At 44.0% G+C, this 26859-nt stretch overlaps 1 protein-coding gene across 1 annotated transcript in view; it reads right to left on the reverse strand.

Moving 5' to 3' along the window:
• Positions 1 to 5592: 5592 nt before the first annotated feature.
• Positions 5593 to 26859, reverse strand: part of DNAH12 (dynein axonemal heavy chain 12) — a 1160754-nt gene continuing 1139487 nt past the window's right edge. The window contains 4 exon segments of the mRNA XM_029600929.1: positions 5593 to 6686; positions 8920 to 8987; positions 19394 to 19485; positions 20737 to 20874. Of these exon segments, the coding sequence (XP_029456789.1) occupies positions 6496 to 6686; positions 8920 to 8987; positions 19394 to 19485; positions 20737 to 20874 (489 nt within the window). The 3' untranslated portion in view covers positions 5593 to 6495.

A 26859-nucleotide genomic window follows, 5' to 3' on the forward strand; every position in this document is an offset into this window, starting at 1 on the left:
TCCTTTATTTAATTTTTTTCCTTTGCGTTCTATTTTTTTTCAAGTCAGGCAGGGATAAACCAAACCCCTGCCCAAAGTTCCACTCAACCACCACCTGCTTACCCCCATAGCTGGCAGCAGGAGTCACATATAAGTGAACATCATCTCCTGCTGCGGTGGGGTTGATCTCGCAACTTATTGCGAGATCGGCTCTGTGGTAACAGGAGTTTACGTTGTTTCAATTCGACTGCCATGGTCCATGTTGCCCACGAAGAAGCTGTGATCTGGCAGGCCATCGCCTCGGAGCTTATCCTGTGGTGGATGAAAAAGACAGGAGCCTTGCAATCTGGCAGTCACCAAATGAGCCCATCCTATGGCGGCTGAAGATGAGTTCCAGCAGACCACTGCGAGGAGGCTGAATAAGAGAAGCCCTGCAAAACAGTGGCATGGCAATGAGAGAGGGAGGCCCTGAACATGTGTGAGGGAGGGAGAGAGCGTGAATGTGTCTGACAGCGAGCAAGCCATGAATGTGAGAGAGTGCCTGTGTGCGTGTGCTCGCTTGCAGAGAGCAATTGAATGTGAATGCCAGTGCCTGTGTTTGTACGTGTGCAGAAAGCCATTGAATGTGAGATTGCCTTTGTGTGTGTGTAGAGAGTCATTATTGTGAGAGAATGCCTGAGTGTGTGTGTGTGTTTGTGTGAAGGAGAAAGAGCCACTGAGCGTGAGAGTGCTTTTTTTGTATGAGGGACTGCCTGTGTGTGTAAAAGCACCATCATGTGTGTGAGGGACAGACACTGAGTGTGAAAGTGTGTGTGTGTGTGTGTGTGAGGGAGACAGAGACACTGAATGTGAGAGTGCCTGTGTCTGTCTGTATGGGTGCATGTGTGTGTGTGTGTGTGCAGAGAGCCATTGAATGTTAGAGAATGACTGAGTGTATGTGTGTGAGGGAGAGAGCGAGCCATTGAATGTGAGAAAGTGCCTAAGTATGTCTGTGCTTGTGTCGAGAGCCAATAAATATATGAGAGAGTGTATGTATGTGGGTATGTATGTATGTGGGTTTGTATGCATATATATGTGGGTTTTTGTGAGGGAGAGCCTCTGAGTGTGAGAGAGTGCCTGGCTGTATGTGGAGGGGGGAGAGGGGGTGATGAGAGAGCCACCGAGTGTGAGAATATGTATGTGGGTGTATGAGAGGGAGAGAGAGCCACTGAGTGTGAGAGAGTGCCTGTGTATATGTGAGGAAGAGAGAGCCACTGAGTGTGAGAGTGTGCCTTTGTGTGTATATGTGAGAAGAAGAGAGAACCATTGAGTGTGAGAGTGCCTTTGTATGAATGAGGGACAGAGAGCCACTGAGATTGAGAGTGCCTGTGTAAGAGCCAAAGTGTGTGTCTGTGTGTGAGGGAGAAACACTGATTGTGAGAGTGCCTTTGTGTATGTGAGGGAGAGACACTGATTGTGAGAGAGTGCCTTTGTATGTGTGAGGGACAGAGAACCACTGAGTTTGAGAGAGTTGTGATGGAGAAGGTACAGAGAAGGGCAACCAAAATGATAAAGGGAATGGAACAGCTCCCCTATGAGGAAAGACTGAAGAGGTTAGGGCTGTTCAGCTTGGAGAAGAGACGGCTGAGGGGAGATATGATAGAGGTCTTTAAGATCATGAGAGGTCTTGAACGAGTAGATGTGAATCGGTTATTTACACTTTCAAATAATAGAAGGACTAGAGGGCATTCCATGAAGTTAGCAAGTAACACATTTAAGACTAATCAGAGAAAATTCTTTTTCACTCAACGCACAATTAAGCTCTGGAATTTGTTGCCAGAAGATGTGGTTAGTGCAATTAGTGTAGCTGGGTTCAAAAGAGGTTTGGATAAGTTCTTGGAAGAGAAGTCCATTAACGGCTATTAATGGACTTCTCTTTCCACTTTACTTAGGGAACAGCCATTGCTATTAATTGCATCAGTAGCATGGGATCTTTTTAGTGTTTGGGTAATTGCCAGGTTCTTGTTGCCTGGTTTGGCCTCTCTTGGAAACAGGATGCTGGGCTTGATGGACCCTTAGTCTGACCCAGCATGGCAATTTCTTATGTTCTTAGTGCCTTTGTATGTGTGAGGGTCAGAGATCCACTGAGTGTGAGAAAATGCCTTTGTGTGTGTGTGAAGAAGAAGAGCCACTGAGTATATGTGTATGAGTTACAATTGTGTGTATGGAAGAGAGAAAGAAGATAAAGTTTGTACACCTTCCCCCTCCAACTAATCCAGGACAATCTCAAGGTGACTGGAAATAAAAAAAAAATTCCCAGGTATGGAGAGCAGAGGATTTTTTTTTATCCCTATTAGTTTTAATCGTTGGATGTGGTTTAATATGCCTGCTGTATTTAAATGTTTTATTGATGTTGAGTCCTGGGAGATATTGTTTTGATCTAGCAGATTTGTCTCTTGGGGTAAACTGTATTCTTGGCAGGCTGTGATAGCTTTTATTGGAGTTATGAATTAGCCCAAAATACTGTACATGAGTTATTGAAACAACATAGGAGCCATCTTTAGAAATTAATATCTCTGATTTGATATCTGAAGAAGGAGCCTATGTAGTTTCAAAAGCTCTTGTACAATATGTTTAGGTAAAGGTATTTATTTAGCAGGTATTTTTAAGCAGCTTGGCTTGTTCTGTTTACCTAATAGGTAGTGTATTGGTGTTTTAGAGCCTTATTCAATATTTGCATTGTTGCCTTTTTATATGTAAGGTTTTTGCTATTTTAGTACTGACAATTAGTACTGTTTTGGTATGGGAGGTTTACTATATTGTAATTATTTATTCATAGCTTTCTGAGGGCCAAGCTCACACACAATGTATATTATAAAAAGCCTAATGCCATATAGGTTCCAACTGTCTTTTGTATGTTGAGGAAAGGGGACAGAGGGCACAAGACTCCTGAAGGGTTGGGGAGAGGGGTGTGGGAGGATGGTAGAGGGAATAGAGGGAGCAAGATTGTTGGGGGCTTGGGAAATGGGGGGGGGGGGGGGGGGGGAGTTGTAAGTGGAAAGGGGGCTGAGGGAGCGCGACTGAATCCCCAACTATAAATGTCACTGCACACCACTGAATCCAACATATCTTAATGATTAATTCTAGACCTAGAATATGAGATGTAAAGTGTATGGATGGATATACCCGATTCTGAATAGCTGTAGAACTGGTATTCACCATGAAATATCCGTAATTGAAACCAGTGAAAAATTAAATGATATTTTAACTGGATATTTTTCAGCTAGTCTACAGTGGCATAGCAAATGCTGCACAGAGGTAAAAAGACCAACTGAGAGTCAAGTATTCCAAATACTCAAACTGGCCACATTAAGATAAGAATAGCATAGCAATTTGGAGCCAAACATATTTAACTTTATTAGAAACGTAATCTAAAAATATAGAGTCACCCTAGCAATAGAAGCCTGAACAAAGATTAGAAACTTTAAAAACAAATGGTTCCTTGTCAAGGATAAAAAGTTAAAACTTCTAAATAGGTGCTTAAGCTAATAACAGTAAGATTTTGAGAAGTTAAGAGATACTGCTTTTAATAGCCCTTTCAGTGAATGGGTCAAATGGAATAATTCTATACCTCATCAATGGCAGTTTGAGAACTAAAAGGATGAGCTAAATTATGGACCTGGTGGACAATAAGATTGCTAGAGGTTTTTGTCAGTTGATTGCAAAGTTCCTCTCAATGGACAATTTAGGTGCCTATTTAGTAAACTGTGCTAATGTGTGTTAATGTACATTATTAGTAACCAGGCCCCATCAGGATGAAAAAAGCCTATTTACTAACAACACATGCTAACATCCTATCACATTTTGGTAAATAATCCCCTTAGCGTGTATAAAATGTAATGAGGTTTCTCTCTACCTTACCAGCAGGATAATGAACTAATTCATAGATTCAATGGACAGAAATTGTTAGTCACAATGTGAGATTCTTATATCTCCACTAGCGGTACCCGGCAACGCGTTGCAGTGGCAGAGTCAGGTTCTTTACTCTCCCTCCCCCTTCCCCTTGCTCATTTACCTGTCACTCATCCTCCTCCCCCTTGGTCACTCACCCCCCCTTCCCTCCCCTGTCCCCACTCCAACTCTCTCCCCTCACACTCACCTCTCCCCTCATTCTCCCTCCCCTGAAATGTATGCTTTCTTAGGTAAGAAGACCCAGACTGTAAGAAGCAGCTAGGATGCCGATTGAGAAAAAAACACCGAAATAGAAATTGGTGGTGGCAAACGTGGTCCGTCAGTGGGAGGTTGTGCGAGTTCTGTATCAAAATAGGGGAGTGGCTAACCAAGTTAGCACTCTCTATTTAGTTAATTGTTTTGTAGAGGGCTAATTAGGTGCCTTTCCGAGATCAGGGACATTTTGTGTTTGTGTGTGCCCTCCGTCTTTCCACCCCAAAAGAAACCCACCATAAATGCAGTGTTTAAATACGCACCCCACAACCCCCCCACCCCGGCGAAATACAGTAACCTACACTCCCACCCCCCGCGAGAGTTGCATAATGACCGAAACACCCCCTCCCCCCCCTGAACACGCGCGCAAGAAGATAACTAAGGCCCCCCACCGTGCAGCCCCCCGGATACCTGTGCAAACAGTCTGTGGAGCGGGTGTTCGGTTCGGGATCGAAGTCTTGGGTTCGGGCCGTCGGCTGCTAGCCATGAAAATGGCTCCGACGGCCCTTTGACCTGACTATGTCACTGTGGAGGAGTAATGAGAGCGCCAAGTTCCCTGACATAGTAAGGGCAAAGGTCCGCTGGCTCCCAGTCCTGAAAATGGCGTCGATGGGCTCTTGCCCTTACTGTGTCACATGGGCTACTGCCGCCATTGTTGCCTCCGAGTGGCATAGTAAGGCAAAGGGCCGTTGGCGCCATTTTGATTGCTGGCAGCCGACGGCCGTAGTGTACGCGATGTGTCCCGGACCGTTCTTGGCCCCCCGCTGGAGCAGCGCGGACCTGTTTCCGCTTTTGTGTGTGTTCGGAGGGTGTGGGCAGTAAGTAGAACAGGCATGTGCGTGGGGGGTGTGAGGAGGGTGTTTCAGTGTGAGTTCGGAGGGTGTGGGAATTGCCAACATGTGACATGTGCGTGGCCCCCCAGTGTAGCAGCCTGGAATTTGGTGTGTTTTGGTGTGTTTTGGGAGGGTGTGTGAAGTAAGTCCAATTGGCATGTGTGTGTGTGTGTGTGGGGGGGGGGGGTGAGGAGTGTGGATTTCTGTGTGTTCGGAGGGTGTGTGAATTAAATACATTTGTCATGTGTGTGGGGTGTGTGAGTGTTTGTGAAAGGTGTAAGAGGATGCGCTGATGTCCGATGTCCACCAGATGTCGCTGTTTTGTGGAACCAATTTTTAAACCTTTTTTACCTGTCACAGGTATGACATATATGTAATGTAAGTACAGAAGAACCTTCCCGTAAGCGAAAGGAAGGTTGTGTCCAAATTTGAAAGCAATCGGTGCAGTGGTTTCTGAGATTAGTGATTTTGTACAAACTATTTAACATTTTTATTTATATAGATTCATGGCAGAAATCCTTTCAAAAAATACAAGAAATAAACTGTACAAGCTATTTTGCTTTTGAGTAGCTGAGAAGCTGCAGGCTTCAGAAGTGAGCCATTTATACCCATCTATCCAAACATAAACTCGCTATGTAGCAAAATGTTTTTATTGATAAATAATAATTAAACATCTTTGCTAAAATAACATGAGAGTGACAAGTAGGGCCATAAGGCTTCTTAATAAACATGCTATATCAGGTAATGGAGTAATCTTTTGACTAACTTATGCAGATGAGAATCTAGTTAAGGAATAAATGATATCATAATTAAGTTATCTCTCAGCAATCTGGAAAAATGCTTACTATTTTGAAATCCCTTGTAAAAATGGATAAAAGTTATTTACATAAAATAGGTGATTGCTTGATCACTTTAGCTTCTACAGTTTTCCGGGAATGAAAGATTATATATAGTAATATGTTCTTGGTTGTTATTTCAACATGGGTGTTCCAGAAGATTTATAATGAATTCAAGATGCAATGTTCTGCTAGCTAGAGACTAATGCATTTCCATGTAACTTGCTCATTATTATTAAATCCCATCTTATTTTTTTCATACATTCTGATTAGTTGAAAACAAATAATATGATGTGCTCTGGAAGTGTTTCAGTAATAAATATGGAACAAGTAGCAAATTTTCATTAGCATGTAAGAAGTAATAAAGTGAAATAGCATCTGTAAACTTATAGATGACACATCACAGTTGTTTTAAAAGAATATAATAAAAATACAATATCAATCATTTCAAAATTATTAAAAGGTGAAAATGCACCTAAATTTATAATGAAAATGTTCCAGGAATCTTAAAGCTTCATCAACAACAAAATAAAACCAACAAGCATTATAGCAAAATTGGTTGTCTGTAAATATGCAGCAAAATCCTTGGTGGAAAACAAACAAAATAAAAAGCTGTATACAGGTTGTGTGCAAAATATCTAAAATTAGTCATCCAGTTGACAAAGCAGAGCCACGCCTCGTTTGATCCAGTGCTGGACAGGTTTATCCGTCTCTAGTAACAGTGCGATGACAAAGTTTGTAGAATGTCCTGTAGTAGAAAGGGTTCCCTTTCTCTCACTTGTCTTGTAGAGGGGACACACATAAGAATCAGATTTTTTGAGTTCTGATTTTTTGCCTTAAGGAAAAAAACAAAACAATAGATTACTAATGTCTCTGTATGTGTGTGTGTTTGCTTTGTTTGTTTCACCTCTTGGCCAGTTTGTGCATGTCTCTCAGGCACATAATGCATGCTATATGTAATTAGAACACAAATTTTAGATAGTGGGTGCTATTTGCACGTAGGACACAGAGAATACAAATAGCATGCCTGGAGTGAATGTGCATGGTGGCCACAAGACTCAGTCAAGTGCAATTAGAAGCCAGAGGTTGTGGAAAAAGACAAATGGAGATGATTATGAGGAGTTGGGGAGGGATGGCCCGAACTGAGCTCCACAGTGGAGAAGGAATACAATGGAGTGTAGTCACCAGGAGACATCAATCCAGGGGTGGAGGAGAGCCCAGAGGAGTGAGAGGTCAGTACATCCATGGGTCCTGGGACTTTCAAATGTCCCTGCTTTAGCCTGTCATTTTTTACAGGCATTTTACATTAGTTTATATAATATAAAATACGTGTATGTTTGTTTGTATATGAATACTTACATTGCATTGAAAGGGCGTACTTTTCCTGCCTATTTTGTAAACATCTGTATGTATATCTTATTTGAGAAAAAAATATAACTTGCTCTCATAAAACCCTGATTTATATCCAGGAATAGTACATTTTAAAACATGTGCACATAATTGAAATCACCAGTTCACCTTGAAATCCTCCCAGTTCACCCAGACCTCCCACCCAACCAATAGCAAACATTGGTCTGATATCAATTGTGTGAGATAATTAGGTATAAAATTGTGCAAACAAGTTGCTATATACTGTATACTCGCATGAGTCTCCTAAAATAGCAACTGCGTGTAACTCTTAGCCCTGCCCAGATTGACCCTTATTTGCGAATGCTGAAAATACGTGCATACTTTGGATATTTATGAAACAGCAAGTACACGAGTACAGGCTACTTATACACATAGGGGTCCATATTCAGCTGAGAGGCTATATATGTTAGCCAGATACATCTATCCAACTAGTTTAACTGGGATATTCAGCGAAACTGTAGCTCCGCTGAATATTTATTTAATTTATTTATTTAAGGTTTTTTATCTACCGACATTTGTAGGAACATCATGCCGGTTTACATCGAACAATATTAACAGAAACAAGAAGTTACATGGAACAGGGAAATTGAAACATGGGCTTAAGATAATGAAGGGTAAAAATAACTAAAACAGAACATCAGGGAAACTATATGAACTGAAGTAAATTGAATAGGGCAATTTAAAGCAGAAGAAATGAGTAAGCAGCAGAATAAATAGGGGCAAGGGGGGCAGAGATCAAGGAAAAGGCAGTTTACATAAATTAAAGGTGTTGGAGAAGGGCTTGAGGCATTAAGGAGTTTCAAAATCTTAATTTGGTCAAAAAGAAGATTAAAGGACCAATTGCAAAGTAGGAGGGTCGGAGGAAAGAGGGGGTGTAGAGGGGGGGAGTAAGTTGCACAGGGCTGGGAAAGGGGGAGAGCGAAGTGAAAGATGTAAGTGAGATAGAGGGGTTAAGAGTAAGCTTGTTTAAATAACCAGGTTTTAAGTTTTTTCTTAAATTTCTCTATGCATTGTTCTTGTCGGAGGTCGGGAGGCATGAAATTCCAGGTGTAAGGGCCTGCAATGGAGAAAGCCCGATCTTTTGTGGTGCTTAGGTGGTAGAGTTTTGGAGAGGGAGTGTATAGGATGCCTTTATACGAGGATCTAGCAGGTCTGTTAGAAGTGTGCTAGATTATAGAGTCTTTTAACCAGTCTTAAAAGTTAGCCGGATGTGTATATCTGGCTAACTTTAGACTTCCCTGCACTGTGGCCATAGTTAACCAGTTAGATTCCCTGGCTAACTCTGAATAATCTAACTGGTAAACTCCACTCCCCCCCAGAAAGTCTACCGTCCACCCCAGGAACATTCTATCTGGCTAGAATTCAGTCGGATAGGTTTCTGAATCTACCCCATATATGTTAATTTTATGCATGTAACTGCTTTGAAAATTCATCCCTATAAGTATGACTAAGTTAAAAATAAATTTCTATGTTTAAACTCTAAAAAACTTAAAGCTACTGCATGAATTTGTGATCAAATCACCTTCTACTCTTCCATAATTTCTGGAACTTGCACTATATAGGCCTACAGGGCTTTGAATGTTTGAACACATAAATGAAAATGATAGACTGATATTTAAAATATCACAACTTTAGTATTTAAGAACACATTTACTCACCTGGTTTTATCCAAATGATTGGTACAGCATCAAAAAGGATTTTAGGGTTTTGTTCAGCTAGTTTTCCACTGTTGAGACAAATGAAATTATCAGAACATTATATATTTTGAACTTGTAATTTTATTTTATCCAAGAGTGACTACAAGTTTAGGGCTAGATTCATCAAACTATCGCATGCGATAGGAAGAGGGGCGTGATTTATGGTAACAGCACACATTGCAATAAATAGGTTATCTTAGTGCTTTCCATAGGTATTACCACAAAGTGCATTAACGTTTTCACACTTTGCTGTAATACCACAATTATTGTATTTCTGAGAGAAAGAGAGAGAGAGAGAATTTATAAGGCCCTTCTAATACTTGGCTATTTATATCTCTATAGGAGGCCCACCTATGCATGTGAAAAGGCCATAACGCGAGTTGGAAAATAACCCCCTTAGTTAGTAACTTTACTCATCACATTGTTAACTGTACCAAAACAAACTTTTGAGTTTGTAGCACTTAACCTAATTATGCAACTTATTTTTTTTCAATTATTCAATACAATACATTAATTACTATGTTGAAACCATAATTAGGAAAAAAAATCCTCCCTAGGTGAATACAATATCTCCTGGACCCCCATTCCTGTCAATGTTTAAATTTGTCGATTGAAGGAATTATGTTGTTTTTTCCTAAGGAAATGAGGGACCTAGGGATTCAGTTCACATAGGGGCGGATTTTCAGAGCCCTGCTCGCGTAAATCCGCCCAAAACCGGGCGGATTTACGCGAGCAGGGCCCTGCGCGCCGGGAAGCCTATTTTACATAGGCCTCCCGGCGCGCGCAGAGCCCCGGGACTCGCGTAAGTCCCGGGGTTCTCGGAGGGGGGCGTGTCGGGGGCGTGTCGGGGGCGGGCCCGGTCGTCGCGGCGTTCCGGGGGCGTGTCGGCAGCGTTTTGGGGGCGGGTACGGGGCGTGGCTACGGCCCGGGGGCGTGGCCGCGCCCTCCGTACCCGCCCCCAGGTCGCGGCCCGGCGCGCAGCAGGCCCGCTGGCGCGCGGGGATTTACGTCTCCCTCCGGGAGGCGTAAATCCCCCGACAAAGGTAAGGGGGGGGGTGTAGACAGGGCCGGGTGGGTGGGTTAGGTAGGGGAAGGGAGGGTAAGGTGAGGGGAGGGCAAAGGAAAGTTCCCTCCGAGGCCGCTCCGATTTCGGAGCGGCCTTGGAGGGAACGGGGGGAGGCAGCGCGGCTCGGCGCGCGCAGGCTATACAAAATCGATAGCCTTGCGCGCGCCGATCCAGGATTTTAGCCAATACGCGCGACTACGCGCGTATCTACTAAAATCCAGCATACTTTTGTTTGCGCCTGGAGCGCAAACAAAAGTAGGCTGTTCGCGCTTGTCTGAAAATCTACCCCATATTGTTGAGCTGAAGGTGGACCCTTGGCCTAGTGCAGGATTGGTATGGCCTTTTGGTCGGACCCAGAGAGTGCCTGCCACCAGGAGGCAGAGCACACAAGGAGACAGAGGCTAGCTGGAGCTTCACCAATACCAGTCCGGGGTTTCCGCAGGTTGAGCCCTTGGGTACCCGGACTGCCTGGACTTAGGTGGGCCTCAGGTGGTCTCCCGGAGAGGTATCGGAGAGGTGTGCCCTCCATGAGCAAGGGTACGCGGCTGATGTAGAGTGAAGAAGCTAGACCTGAACTGGAAGCTCCGGAGACCTCGGAAAGGCAACAGTTCAGAGAAGTCCTCTGAATGAGACAGGCAGCGCCTGCAGGTCTAGCCACATGGAAGCCGCGGTTGTTATCCAAGTACGTAGGCCCGAAGGTCACCGGGGGCCAAAAGAGAGTGTCCGAGTGAAGTGCAAGGGTCAGGGCCAGAGTATCAGTCCAAGAGAGGTCAGACAAAGTGAGGGTCAATACAAGTATCAGTCCATGCATAGTTGAGGCAAGCGAGGGTCGGTTCCAGGCGGCAGACAGTAGAATGGTCAGGCAGGCAGAGGTCAGTACCAAGAAGTCAGTCCAGATAAGTACTACCTGGGAAGGACACAGGAACAAGGAGATGCTGGGACTGGAAACGCTGGGACTGGAAACGCTGGAACAGGAGACGCTGGAACAAGAGATACTGGAACAGAGGCAAACTAGCACACCAATGGTGTTGACCCGATTGCCAAGGCAAAGAGCAGTAGTCTGAGCCCTGTTTATATACAGGGCTCAGGTGATATCATCGGGGTGTGCCGTGGATTGGTTTCCTGCGCTTGGCCCTTTAAATGTCCAGGAGTTCCACGCAAGCTAGGGGGTGGGGCCAATGCCGTGGAGGATGTCGAGCCCCGGCACGAGGAGTGCTGCGAGAGGGAAGGCCCCGATGGGCCTGGAGATGCCCAGGGATGCCGCGGAAGAGCAGTGCTGGCGGAGGCAGCAAGTGAGGAGCTGGTAGACGGGCACGCCAGGTGAGCAGGCCCGGCCGCGGCTCCAATGCAGCCGGGAAGCTCAACAGTACCCCCCTTCTAGGCCTCCCCCTTACTGGCCTGGGCTTCTCAGGATGACTCTGATGGAAGGCAGCAAGGAGATCTTTGTCGTAGATGTGGTGGGAGGGCTTCCAAGAGTTCTCTTCCGGACCCAAGCCCTCTGGAATTTGTTGCCAGAGGATGTGGTTAGTGCAGTTAGTATAGCTGTGTTTAAAAAAGGATTGGATAAGTTCTTGGACGAGAAGTCCATTACCTGCTATTAATTAAGTTGACTTATATAATAACCACCGCTATTATTAGCAATGATAACATGGAATAGACTTAGTTTTTGGGTACTTGCCAGGTTCTTATGGCCTGGATTGGCCACTGTTGGAAACAGGATGCTGGGCTTGATGGACCCTTGGTCTGACCCAGTATGGCATATTCTTATGTTCTTTTGTTCCTCCCACGACAGGAGATATTCCCAATGGCCTCTATGACGCCGAACATCTAATACTTCTTTCACCTGTAGGGTGTTCTCTGGCTCAGCAGCATGTTGAGTAGGCGGAGGAGGCCTTCGGGAAGGCCAGGACAGAACCAATGGTTTTAGCAATGACACATGGAACGTATTGTGGATTCCCATGGAGGTAGGGAGTTGAAGTTGATATTGACAGCACTGATGTGTCGCAGAACTGGAAAAGGCCCTATGAATCTGGGGGCTAGTCGTTGGGACGGTAGATGCAAATGAATATGTTTGGTACTCAGCCAAACCTTCTGGCCGGGTCAGAACAGTGGTGCTGCCCTGCGATGAGCGTCGGTAAAGCGTTTGGCCCACTCGGCAGCCTGGTTTAATCTTTCCTTTACCTGATCCCAGAGTCGAAGTATAGTTTGCACTGTAGATTGAGCTGCTGGAGAAGGTACCGTGAGTGGAACCGGTAGAGGTAGGTGTGGTTGGCGGCCAAAGACTACCGCAAAAGATGAAACATCAGTGGCAGAGGCAACGTGAGTATTGTGGGAAAGTTCCGCTCAAGGCAGAAGGTCAGCCCAGTTATCCTGTTGGTCATTGGCATATGATCGTAGAAATGACTTTAAGAAGCAGTTTGTCCTTTCAGCTTGGCCATTAGCTTGCAGGTGATAGGCAGAGGTTAAGTTTAATGTAATATTAAACTTCTTGCAAAGGGATTTCCAATATTTGGCAGCAAATTGAGGACCCCGGTTGGAGACGATTTCCTGTGGAAGTCCATGCAAATGAAATACATTGGTTAGAAAGAGTTTGGCTAGTTCTGGAGCTGAGGGGAGACCAGGCAGTGGGACAAAGTGTGCCATTTTAGAAAAATGGTCAATGATCACCCAGATGACAGTGTTTCCTCTTGAGGAAGGCAGGTCCACTATAAAATCAGTAGTGAGGCTTGACCAGGATTCAGTGGGTGCAGGCAGAGGTTGGAGGAGGCCCCATGGGTGGCCAGTCAGAAGATTTTGTTGTGCACAAACTGGACAGGAGTCCACATATTCACGGGAGTCCTTTATCATACTAGGCCACCAATAGTGCCTTTGAAGCATCTCGAGAGTCCGGGCTCGGCCAGGGTGACCAGCTAGTTTAGAGTCATGAGCCCAATGGAGTACATGCTCACGGAGATGGCGGGGAACCACTGTCTTCCCAGCTGGTACCGTGGTGGTGACTATAATGGATATACAGGCTGGGTCGATGATGTGTCTAGGAGTCTCGGCTGTATCCTCCGGCTCGATGGAGCGAGATAGCGCATCAGCCCAAATGTTCTTTGCTGCTGGGCGATAGCGGAGCTCGAAGTTGAAGCGTTCAAAAACAGGGCCCAGCAGGCTTGTCTGGGATTGAGTAGTTGGGCCTCCTTTAGATGCTCTAGATTCTTGTAGTCAGTAAATATTGTGAACTTTTGTTGTGCCCCTTCTAACCAGGGACGCCATTCCTGGAGGGCTAGCTTCACGGCTAGGAGTTCATGGTCCCCTATAATGTAATTTTGTTCCAGGAGGGAGAATTTGTGTGAGTAGAAAGAGCATGGGACTAAAGTTCCTTTAATGGAGTATTGACTCAGGACTGCTCCAGCTCCGATGGTGGATGCATCAACTTCAACAGTGAAGGGACGATTAGGGTCCAAATGACATAAACATGGACCAGAGTAGAAGGCTTCCTTCAAGGCGTGGAATGCGGACTGGGCTTTGGGACTCCATACTCGGAGGTCACAACCCTTCCTAGTCATGGCGGTAAGTGGAGTGGCTAGGGAGGAGTAGTTAGCAATAAAGTTACGATAGTAGTTTGTAAATCCAAGGAAACATTGCAGGGCACGGAGGCCCACTGGTTGTGGCCAATCTCGAAAACCCTGAAGTTTATCAGGGTCCATGGTGAAGCCATGGTTGGAAATGATGTAGCCTAAGAATGGAAGACTGGATTGTTCAAAAATACACTTCTCTAATTTCGCATAGAGATGATGGTCTCTGAGGCGTGGAAGGACTGTTTGGATGTGGTAATTTAGGACCTTGGAGAATATTAGTATATCATCCAGATATACCATGATAAAGGAGTATAAAAGGTCCCAAAAGATCTCATTCATTAAGCATTGAAACACTGCAGGGGTGTTGCAAAGCCTGAAGGGCATTACTACGAACTCATAGTGGCTGTCTCTTGTGTTGAAGGCGGTCTTCCATATGTCTTCTGGTTGGATTCGTACAAGGAGGTACGCCCCTCGGAGATCCAATTTTGTGAAAATTTCTGCACCCTGCAGACGGTCAAATAATTCGCTAATGAGCGGCAGTGGATAGTGATCCTTATGAGTCACTGCATTCAAACCTCTGTAGTCTATGCAGGGTCTCAAGCTGCCATCCTTATTTTTTATGAAGAAGAATTTGTCTCCTGCCAGGGAGTTAGAGGGTCAGATGAAACCTTTCTCTAAGTTCTCCTTAATATATGCAGACATGGCTTTTGTTTCTGGAAGTGATAGGGGATAAGTTCTGCCTTTGGGAGGCATGGTTCCAGGTAGTAAGTCTATGGGACAATTACATTCTCGAAATGGTGGCAAGATATCCGCTTTTGTCTTGGAGAAGACATCCTTGAAGTCGGAGTATGGAGCAGGCAACCCAGGAAGGGTTGAGTATGGTCATGGATGGAGACACTTGCTGTAGACATCAGTTCTGACATTGAGAGCCCCACTGAGTTGGTTGTAGAGACTGCCAGTCAAAGTGGGGAGCGTGTAATTGGAGCCAGGGAAGTCCAAGGATTACAGGGTGTGTAGACAGTCTCAGAATCAGAAGAGAGATTTCTTCATCATGGAGGGTTCCAACGGTGAGGCGAATGGTCATGGTACGGTGGGTAATATGACCGGGGAGATGCTCTCCCTGGATCGAAGTGATACGGAGAGGTACCGCTAGAGGTTGGGTCTGTATCTGGAGAATTTTAATGATATCTTCCATGATAAAGTTTCCACTGGCCCCAGGGTCTATGAGGGCGGTAGTGGCAAAGGAACGTGTCTTCCCTAGGAGGGAGATAGGGATCAATAGTTGAGGGCCAGAAACAGTGGCACCAAAGCTTGGGACCCCCGCTAGGTTCAGGCTTTGGAGTTTCCCGGCCGCATAGGACAGGCTTGAAGGTGTCCTGCTGTTCTGCGTCGGAGATGATCCTCCGGGGTCAAACAGCCATGACTGACTTGCATGGGTTCCTCGGGCAGTTAAGGAGCTGGTAAAACCTTCAATGAAGGACTAGCTGCACTTGGTGATCATGGAGTGGGAGTTCGGAGGGCTCTCACCTCCTGATGATGCTGTCGGAGATGGTGGTCAATTCTACTCACTAGAGAGATCAATTCTTCTAGACAGATAGGAATCTCGCGGGTGGCCAGCTCGTCCTTAAGAGCCGGGGACAGTCCCTCAAGGTAGAGTGCCCTTAAGCAACCTTCCTGCCAACCTAGTTCAGTGGCTAATGTTCAGAACTCTACCATGTATTCAGCCAGCAGGTGCGAGCCTTGACGGAGGTGGACTAGGTGATGGCCAGCGACCGCTTGTCGGCCTGGATCCTCGAAGGTCCGTCAAAAGACAGAGATGAATTGGGGGAGCTGGCAAAGGATGGTTACAGAACGCTCCCACAATGGGGAAGCCCATGCCAGGGCCTTCCCCTCAAGGCGAGATAGGATAAAGGTAATCTTAATAGCTTCATCAGGAAACAGCGAGGGTTGTAAAGAAAACTGCATATAGCATTGGTTTATGAAGCCTCGACATAGGCGTGGATCGCCATTGAAGCGGGGTGGAGTTGGAGGGCCAATAGTGCACGAGAGGATAAACTTTGAGCAAGACCCACTGAGTTGGCCATGACAGACTCATCCAATTGAGAGCATAGCCTATCTACGGAGGAGGCTAATGTTTCCAGGACCTGTTGTTCTCAGACACGATTAGCCAGGCCAGGAATGGCCTGCAAGGCACGGGACTCCATCGAGTCCATGCCTTGGCAACCTGTTGCACTGAAGGTGGACCCTTGGCCTGGTGCAGGATTGGTACGGCCCTCTGGTCGGACCTAGAGAGCGCCTGCCACAAGGAGACAGAGGCTAGCTGGAGCTTCACCAATAACAACCCGGGGTTTCTGAAGGTTGAGTCCTTGGGTACCCGGACCACCTGGACTTAGGTGGGCCTTCGGTGGTCTCCCAGAGAGGTGTGACCACCATGAGCAAGGGTGTGCGGCTGATGCAGAGCGGAGAAGCTAGACCTGAACCAGAAGCTCCGGAGAGGCAACAGTTCAGAGAGATCCTCCGAATGAGACAGGCAGCGTCTGCAGGTCTAGCCACATGGAAGCCGCAGTTGTTATCCAAGTACGTTGGTCCAAAGGTCACCGGGGGGCCAGAAGAGCGTTTCCGAGTGATGTGCAAGGGTTAGAGCCAGAGTATCAGTCCAAGAGAAGTCAGACAAAGCGAGGGTCAATACCAGTATCAGTCCGTGAGTAGTCAAGGCAAGCGAAGGTCGGTTCCAGGTGGCAGACAGTAGAATGGTCAGGCAGGCAGAGGTCAGTTCCAGGCAGCATCAGTAGAATGGTCAGGCAGGCAGAGGTCAGTTCCAGGCGGCAGACAGTAGAATGGTCAGGCAGGCAGAGGTCAGTACCAAGAAGTCAGTCTGGATAGGTACTACCTGGGAAGGATGCAGGAACAAGGAGACGCTGGTACTGGAGATGCTGGAACAGGAGACATTTGGAACAGAGGCAAATTAGCACACCAATGGTGTCAACCTGATTGCCAAGGCAAAAAGCAGTAGTCTGAGCCCTGTTATATACAAGGCTCAGGTGACGTCATCGGGGTGCACCGTGGATCGGTTTTTCGCACTTGGCCCTTTAAATGTCCGGGAGCTCCGCGCGCGCCAGGGGGCGGGGCCGACGCCGTGGAGGACACCGAGCCCTGGCACGAGGAGCACTGCGAGAAAGAAGGCCTAGATGGGCCAGGAGATGCCTGGGGATGCCATGGACGAGCAGCGCTGGCGGAGGCCGCAACTGAGAAGCTGGTTGACGGGCACGCCAGGTGAGCAGGCCTGGCCGCGACACCAACGTGGCCGGGAAGCGCAAAACATATCTTGGAATTTAAAGCCATAGATTAAGGCAGTATAAGGATAGGCTTCTTCAAGCTTAGGTTGGTCAGGCAATTGAAATATATTCTATCTATGGAAGATTTCTGGATCATAGTTCAAGCTTTTATACTAACCTTGGTAGACTTGTAATTTTTTCTACATGGGTTTACTCAATTATTAGTATAGGACTTTGCAGTTGTTAATAAATGGTGTTGCATGGTTCACTTCTGGATGTCCACTTAGAGCAATGCTTCTCATCCCATGCACTGCTTCCATTATATACAAATCTATCTAATGCATATTCATTGCGGATATCCTGAAAACCTGACTGCTAGGTTTGCCCTAAGGAGTGAACTGAGAAGCACTAACTAGCAGCCCATGATCTACATCAACTTGTCACATCATCAACTTACAGAACCGGTCATACGATGGATTTGATTTTCATAAATTGTTCATTTTTTTCCCATGACCCCAGCAATCTGGCCATTATTCCAGTCCCTTAGTCAGATCATTATTTAATTGCCACCAGCCTTCAGTTTTTTTATTCCATTGCTACCTGTTGAACGTAAAGTCCTTAGATGTCCAATCTTCAAATTACATTCATAACTGGAAAAACTAGCTCCCACTATCTCAGCTCTCCCTATCGATATGTTTGACAATATTGTGCACACCTGGGACCATAACATCAGTACAACTTCAGATCAAATAGCTACCCTCCGCAACAGAAGTCTAAAATGCCTAGCTAATGCTCCTTGGTTTACTCAATCATTAGATAATTTAAAAAGTTCCCTGCAACTTACTACATCAGGTTAAATTCCCCTGGGTCTGCAGCAATCTAAACACCTACACTCCATCTAGACTCCTCCATTCAGCATCACAATCCCTCCTTGAAATTCCATCTCTACATTCTGCCACACTGTCATCCACCCCTGACAAGGCTTTCTCACTCACAGGACCCATTTTCTAGAATTCTCTGCCGCAGCTTATAACTTACCAGACAAACAAAAAAAAGAGTTCAAAGTTGCCTTAAAAACACATCTTTTTACTATTGCCTTCTCATTAAACTTGAAGTTCTGCCTTTTCTCAGCAAGGCATGTTTTCTCTTCTTCAATCCCCCGACACAAGCAAATCCGCTAAATGAATTAAACTTATGTTAACACCAGCCATAATTTAACATCTATGTGTACTTCTGGCTGGGATAATTATCTGCTGCAGCTCTTTGTTTACATTCAATTTTTATTTTCATTTTAATTTTGTTTTAGTTTGAATTATTTTATCAGTTTGTCACTGTTAGGTCATTGTTATATACTTATTCCATGTATTTTATGTATTTTTGTTACCCGCCCTGAACTTTGGAGGATGTGGCATAAAAGTAATTGCAAATAAAATAAATAAATAGATTAACTTAGGGAACATGTCTCTCCAGTGTTAGCTAGAGTGACACTAGTTAGTGATTACCCAAAGAGTGAAATGTAAGATTTTAACTTTAGTCTTCAAAGTAACTGAAGGAAAAGGACCTGTCTATTTAGCTAAATTGTTAACCAAATCTGAACCCATTTTGGCATTACAATCTCTTGATAAAGGTTTATTAATTATCCCAGTGAAGGCAGTATACCTTTGGGAGATTTGATTTAGAACCTTTTGTATTATGCGCCTGGTACTATAAAATAAATTACCAGCGGAGCTCCAACAATTAAATGATTATTGGCTATTTCAGCAAAGTCTGAAGACATTGTTATTTCAGAAAGACTTCTCCTAGGTTGATGTTTCACTTTATAGAACTGAGGAGACATATTTTGCAGCAGTTGTTTTGTAGAGTTTGCACTATTTGTCTAGTTTATTGTGTATGTTTATTTTATATTATTTTATTTATTTATTTATCGAGTTTTATATACCTTCGTTCGGTTTCGCCATCACAACGGTTTACAAATTTTCGATGTTTAACAGGGTGTTCAAAAATTTACGTGCTTGTTAACATAGTTATAGTAGGTGTTATAAGGTGTTGTTGAACTGAACAGGTTAAATTACGTGCTATGGATTAGATCTACATGTTTATATGGGTTAGTAGGGAGGAAGTTATAACAGAGTCATTGGGTGTTTTGGTAGGTCTTGGTGAACATCCAGGTTTTTAGTTCTTTTTTGAAGGTTTTTAAATTTTACTGTGTTCTCAGTTCGGTTGGGAGGGTGTTCCAGAGTTATGTTTCATATTGTGTTTTGCATGTTTTGTACATGTTTTTTTAATAATCCACTTAGCCTGGCAGGAATAGAAGTGCTTTTAAATAAATTGATCATAGAAGCAATACCTAATACATGTGAATGCTTGCATCTAGTCAAAAGGTACATTCTATGCCTCTGATGACTTGCTGGCCTTTGAAGGAACAGCAGGCAACCTAGCTCAGAGTTTCTTTGCCAAAAAGAGAAGAGAGCAAAAATATTTTCCCATGTCTTAAGAGTGTTGTAATATTAAGATTAAATTCATTCACTGACCTTTTTCTGTCCCAACGGGCTCCATCTAAAAATAATCCATGGACATAAACTCCATCTTCTGGTGCATAATTAGATGTATCAGAAGGTATAACCTAACAAAATAAACCTAGTGTTACATTTTATGGATATTTCTATCTCATGGGTGCTTAAGCTAAAACAAATTCCAATTTCCTCGAAGCATTGACAAACAAAACTTAATATAGCAATCAATAAAGAATCTGAATTGAAATAAAAAGTTTGGGTTCATGATTTTCTAAAAAACGTAAGTCAATTTATTTATTTATTTATTTATTTATTTATTTATGGTTTTTATATACCGATCTTCTTACATAATATGTAAATCAAATCGGTTTACAGAGAACAGTTGAAGAGCTTGCTTGTGGGCAATTACATATAACAAAGAAAATTTCATGCTAAAAGACAGTAGCAAACCCCATAAAAATACATAAATCACTATTTTAGGTGTTTTAGAAGAATTCCAGTGAATATGAATTCCTTAATGTAAATTGCATTTAACACACATTCTTTGATTGCAAACATACTATGTTATTAAGGATTTTTTGGAGCTCCTTCATATGTAGCACACTGTATTTCCAGTTACCACATAAAGAATCTGATTTTGAGGCTTAGGGTAAGGCATGGCCCTTCACTCATGAGCAAGCAGGAAATGTTATATATTTTTTTACAGATGTAAAGCTTCTATCATGAAAATGGAAACTATACTTCATTATAGAGGTCTATAAAATAATGACTAGAGTGGAACGAAACATAAATCAGTTGCTTATTCTTTCAAAAAGTACAAAGACTAAGGGACATTCAATGAATTACTAGGTGATACATTTAAGACAAATCGGAGAAACTTTTTTTTTTTTTTACAAAACGCATATTTAAATTCTGGAATTCACTGCCCGAGAATGGGGTGAAAGCTGTTAGTGCAGCTGGGTTTAAAAAAATTTGGACATAATAAACCATTATTAAGGTGGACTTGGGGAAATTCATTGCTTTCCCTGGGATTAGCAGCATGGAATCTAGCAACCTTCTGGGATCCTGCCAGGTGACCTGGATTGGCCACTGCTTGGAAACAGGATACTGGGCTTCATGTACCTTTGGTCTGACCCAGTATAGAAAATCTTATGTTCTTATGTTTAATTTCATGCCCCAATTTGGTCTAATCAAAGGGTGGCACTTTACCTCCTATAGATACTTTCTCAAACCATGATTGTAATGCTATGTGAATACAGAATCCCATAAGAGGAAGAGAAGAATAATACCTGAAAATCACTCAAATACACTCTAAACTGATAAGATATAAATATTTTTAAGAATTAAAGGAATAAACATACCTCAAATTCATATCCAAGAAGATCAATGGGAATTGTATACTTCCTGGCAAAATTCTGCATGGCACCCGTTAAAAAGGCTTGAGTAAAGAAAAATCCTGACAGCCAAAATACATTAGGTTTTCCTAACATATACCAATCCTGGGAGAAAAAGAGAAATAAACTTACTCTATTCATAAGTTGTGAAAAATAAACATAAATCTTGTTTGAGAAGATAATGTTATTAAACGTACACTATTGTCTTAATTCAAAAGAAGTAATTATGTTTAGGGTCAGTGTTAAGGGATGGCAAATAGGCAACTGCCCAAGGCCCCAGTGACAAAGAGGATCCTGAAAAGATGAGAATTACTGTACAAAAATGTAGATCTAGACAAATACTTGGTGCCAGCTCATTATAGCCCAAATTTTAAAAGCCCGGTGGGCGTAAAAACTGGGGGATATGCGTCAATGTGCGTATGTTATAAAATCGCCACATCCATGTGCATGTGGGTTTTAAATTTACCCCTCTGTGTCCTAGAAATTATATCATGGCTCATAGGCCCTGTTGCTGCTGCTATTGTACTCTGTTTCTCAACCTTCCTCCCTCAAGAAGCCACTGCTCTGCTCTGATATTCAGTAGAGATGTGAATCGGAACCGGAATCGGTTTGGATTCCGGTTCCGATTCACATGTGGTTTTTTTTTTCATCGGGCCCGATCGCGGTTTTGTTTATCGGCTGCGCCCGAGCCGATAAACAAAAAACCCACCCGACCCTTTAAAACTAATACCTTAGCTTCCCCCACCCTCCCGACCCCCCCAAAACTTTTTACAAGTACCTGGTGGTTCAGTGGGGGTCCCTGGAGCGATCTCCCGCTCCCGGGCCGTCGGCTGCCACTAATCAAAATGGCGCCGATGGCCCTTTGCCCTTACCATGTGACAGGGTATCCGTGCCATTGGCCGGACCCTATCACATGGTAGGAGCACTGGATGGCCCGTGCCATCTTGTGCTCCTACCATGTGCTCCTACCATGTGACAGCGGCTGCATGTGACAGTGCAACCCACCTCATGTCATTTTTGCTACACCAGACTAGCATGGCTAGCCCCCTGAAAATTAGGGATGTGAATCGGGCTTCGGACGATTGAAAATATCGGACGATATTTTCAAAATCATCAGAAATCGGGGCTCCCCCAAAACGCCGCCATCCAGTGCTCCTACCATGTGACAGGGTCTGGCCATTGGCACGGATATCCTGTCACATGGTAAGGGCAAAGGGCCATCGGCGCCATTTTGATTAGTGGCAGCTGACGGCCCGGGAGTCGGAGATCGCTCCAGGGACCCTCACTGGACCACCAGGTACCTGTGAAAAGTTTTTTGGGGGGTCAGGAGGGTGGGGGAAGCTAAGGTATTAGTTTTAAAGGGTCGAGGTGGGTTTCGGGGTTATTTTTGTGTGCCATTTTTCCCAACCTCCCCCAAAACGATAAGAGAACCCCCACAATCAATATCATGGGGTTTTCCTATCGTTTTGGGGGAGCCCCGATTTCTGGCGATTTTGAAAATATCATCCGATATTTTCAATCGTCCGAAGCCCGATTCACATCCCTAATATTCAGGGGGCTAGCCATGCTAGTCTGGTGTAGCAAAAATGACACGAGGTGGGTTGCACTTTATAGACTAACCAATTTATTGAGGCATGAGCTTTCGAGGACAGAGTCCACTTTGTCAGATGCATGAAATAAAGTACACAAGTAGGTAAAAAATATACAGTATACCTACTTCTGTATTCACTTTATTCATCTGACGAAGTGGACTCTGTCCTCGAAAGCTCATGCTCCCATTTTCTCACACTCACACCCAGGCTCCCATTCTCACCTCCACATACACACCCAAGCTTCCATTTTTACCCCCCCCCCCCCCCCCCCCCCACACACACACACTCAGGCTCCCATTGTCACCCACCCACACTCAGAACAAGTACCAAGAGAATGTCTAGTCCACAGGACTAGAGCACTTGCTGCTGCATAAATAATTGTAGGTAATTTAGTTGTCTGTGATACTTAATACATTTGTAGCTAGATTTTGAGGGCTGTGCTCCTTTCCTCGGGTCACTGCAGAATAAGCTAGGCATGATATTGCCTGTACATACAACATACTACATACAGCCATGTGGCAAAATAGAGTTTATTTATTTAAAATGTATATGCCATCTTATTCACAGTTCTAAGTGATTCATATCAAGAAGATTCAAAAATAAAAATACAGATATACATATGTACATATAAAACTTATGGCTCCCTAAATAAATCAGACTGTGCAGTCCTAAAAACATTTTCTACCTGCAGACTTTCTCTAGAAAGATATCATTACTGCATACCAATATTGGTTAAAAATAAATCCTTCTATGTGTCTGTTGGATTTCTTATTTTGCACTGGGATCTTTGCCCTCCCCAGTGAAAACTATCATCCTTTGCAAACTCTTACATTAACTTATAGGTGACATCCTGCCTCCTGCAGCATTCTGAAGTTACTGGCAGCTGAGAATAGGTGGGAATGGGCAATGATCAGGATGGCACTAAAATGTTATTACCTAAAACTTATTCTAGTTTTATACTTCCTAATCTACAAACTGTGTGGAAAGCCATTTCATTGGTTTAAACAAAGAAAAAAAGTCAGTCAAATTTCAGAAACTAGTTTGCCATGATTTAAATCATTAACTGGAATTGCGGCAGCAGGCATACTTTGTTGAAAGGTAGGAGAAGGAGCCTTTCAGAAGTGCTCATTGCCTAAACAGTCTAAAATCTCATTAGTCGCCAGTTCTAGTGGACAAAGAGTGAGATTCAATCTCTGTGTTGCTTAACCAGGTCTAAAGTCAACTATTACCATATCTTTTCATATCTATGAAAAAAATCTTTATGGCCTAGGCTTCCCATATATACTTCTACAGAATATAGATATTTTATTAAAGAGTTGTGTAACTCCCCCCCCCGATCCGGTACATAAAATCATGGAATGGGTCTTCCCTGTTGTGCAATGGCCAGCCCCTCCAAATTTATCTTGTGGGTTCTTCCAAATGGTCATAGAGCTGGTAAAATGGATCTTGATGGTGACAGCATGATTTAATATAACTCTACTTCACTTGGGCTGTTATGACAGGAAGAAAACCCCCTCAATCCCATCCATGATCTCTGACTTCATCCATACGAATAGTCTAGCATAATAATGGAGACTGACGTACGTATTGTATCAAATTCCAAATCAACAGCAATGTTATTTTCTGGGATATACACTCAATCAAAACTATGTACATGGATAAGAAGGTGTTACAATATTGTTACTCAACAAGTCAGAAAATTGTGAGCTTCCAAAACAGTGACAGAAAGGTCAACCTGTTATCCTCTCCACTGTCTTTTCTCTCTTTCAGCCCTAAGGGAGGGTTAGATTGTTCAAAACTCTTATCCAATGGTCACTAAATATGTAATCACATTTCTTATAGCATTGCTCACACTTCCTGTAGTCTTGGACTTTTTCCCCATTCTACATATCACCATCCTCTTAGCGTAGGCTTCCCCAGACACTGTGCATCAAGAATATTTTGGGGCATACATTCACATGAAATTACCCCACTCATGCTCCAACTCTGCACTTCTCTTGGGTAGTTCGTTGGGAGGAGGAAAAACACCACTCCACACTCAGGGCTCTGGCTCTCCATTTCACCAGTCTGGTAAGTTCCTTGTGGGGAAGAAGAAACTGCTCCTAGGGTGATGGTGTTTTTTGATGAGTTCCAATTCAGCAGTTTCACACTGGATTGTTCCAGTGAAGTTCCTTTTTGGGAGTATGGCAACCTTAAGGTCAGACAGAGAATGTCCTAGATTGTTGAAATGTTCTTCTGGGTCTGAACAGAGATAATGGTTTCATGACACACTACAACTATTTATGGAATTAACTGTTCTCAGATCATTCTGTCTTTTCACATTTACCTGAATTGTCAGTAGTCTGTTAACACTCTGTTTCCATACCATACTTGCCTAATTCGGTGTATCTCCTCTCCACTGCCCCATCCCTATATAATCATACCCACCTCTGCACTATACTTCATGCTTCTGATGATGTGGACTCTGTCCCCGAAAGCTCATGCCTCAATAAATTGGTTAGTCTATAAGGTGCCTCCCGTTCTTGTCTTTTATGCTACGCCAGACTAACTCAGTTATCGCTCTGAAAATCTGAACCACACGGAAGGCACCAGGTTAAGCCATATGAAGTGGAAATAAATCAACCTTATGAAGAAACTTGCTTAGATAAAGATGGATATCTTCTTCCTAATTGCAAACAACAGGACATCATCCCTAAAGGACTCAGGATAAAAAAATCCTCTAAATTCCACACACCATACAATCTATGGAGACACACTGTGCTATACTCTCTCCAAAAAACTACTCGGTCACCTAATCAACATCTTATAGACAGAGCCAAATCAATAAAGAACTCACAGACCTGGAACATCACATAAGGAACCAACATACCACTATCCCCCTCAATTGAACAGGATTTCTCCAATAAGAGACAAAACATCTGTAGTGTTTTACGGTCACAGGGTTGTCCGGTGACCAGCAGCACTTACCCCAGTATGCTGACAGCCTCCAAAGAGGCAGGAACACTGCCATGACTCTGTCTACAATGCTATTTCCTGGACTCCCCTAGGGGTGCGCACATGTGGTGCAGCACCTTATGACGTTCCAGTGGTGGGAAACCCAGCTGTTGGCACTTAGCAATGACATCATGTGGCTAAGTATACAAGGCCTTGCTGCATTCCACATGATTGCCTCAGCAACATGTCTCCCTGTTCAGTTGCAGTGCACGTTGCTTCTGCTTTGGTTCCTGATCCTGCTTTGGTTCCAGCCTGTTCTGTCTTGTCCATCCTAACCTGCCTTACTCAGCCAGTCCTGCATTGTCCAGCCTATTTTACTCAGCCCAGCCTACTCTGTCCTTGGCTCTCTTTCATCCCAGTCCATTTTCAGTCTATTTGGCACTGACCTCTGCCTTGGACCCGGATCTCCTTCTTGTCTGCCGCCTGCCACTGACTTCTGTCTTGGACCCAGATCAACTTTTTGCCTGCTGCCTGCCATTGATGTTTGCCTTGGACCCAGATTTCCCTCTGACCTGTCATCCACCTTTGACCTCAACTTTGAACTCTGTCTATGCTTTGCTTGCTGCCTGCCTCGACCTCTGGCAAGCTCCTGGTAATTGTCTCACTGCAGCTTGTCCAAACCTTGGCCTTGCCCCGAACTTTCTCTCTCTATGCACACTGTGGAACCGTCGCCTAAGTCCCAAAGGCTCAATCTGCAGAAAACGGGATGGTATAGGTGAAGCTCCAATCTAGTTCCTGTTCGGGGTGCATTCACCAGCTGCCAGCGTGGGCTTAATAGGTTCAACTACTAGGCTGCATCAACCATGCCACAGCACAAGGGTCCATTGTCCTTACACCATCTACCATAAATATTTCACCATGATCAAGAAGAAGAAAGAGGCAAAACTATCCAGCCTCCTATGTACCGGTACTATGTACCTATGTACTGGTCGCCGCATCTCAAAAAAGATATAATTGCGATGGAGAAGGTACAGAGAAGGGCGACCAAAATGATAAGGGGAATGGAACAGCTCCCCTATGAGGAAAGACTAAAGAGGTTAGGACTTTTCAGCTTGGAGAAGAGACGGCTGAGGGGGGATATGATAGAGGTGTTTAAAATCATGAGAGGTCTAGAACGGGTAGATGTGAATCGGTTATTTACTCTTTCAGATAATAGAAAGACTAGGGGGCACTCCATGAAGTTAGCATGTGGCACATTTAAAACTAATCAGAGAAAGTTCTTTTTTACTCAACGCACAATTAAATTCTGGAATTTGTTGCCAGAGCATGTGGTTAGTGCAGTTAGTGTAGCTGTGTTTAAAAAAGGATTGGATAAGTTCTAGGAGGAGAAGTCCATTACCTGCTATTAATTAAGTTGACTTAGAAAATAGCCACTGCTATTACTAGCAACAGTAACATGGAATAGACTTAGTTTTTGGGTACTTGCCTGGTTCTTATGGCCTGGATTGGCCACTGTTGGAAACAGGATGCTGGGCTTGATGGACCCTTGGTCTGACCCAGTATG

The sequence above is a fragment of the Rhinatrema bivittatum genome, chromosome 4 (genome assembly GCF_901001135.1).
Source record: "Rhinatrema bivittatum chromosome 4, aRhiBiv1.1, whole genome shotgun sequence".
Lineage (NCBI taxonomy): Eukaryota > Metazoa > Chordata > Amphibia > Gymnophiona > Rhinatrematidae > Rhinatrema > Rhinatrema bivittatum.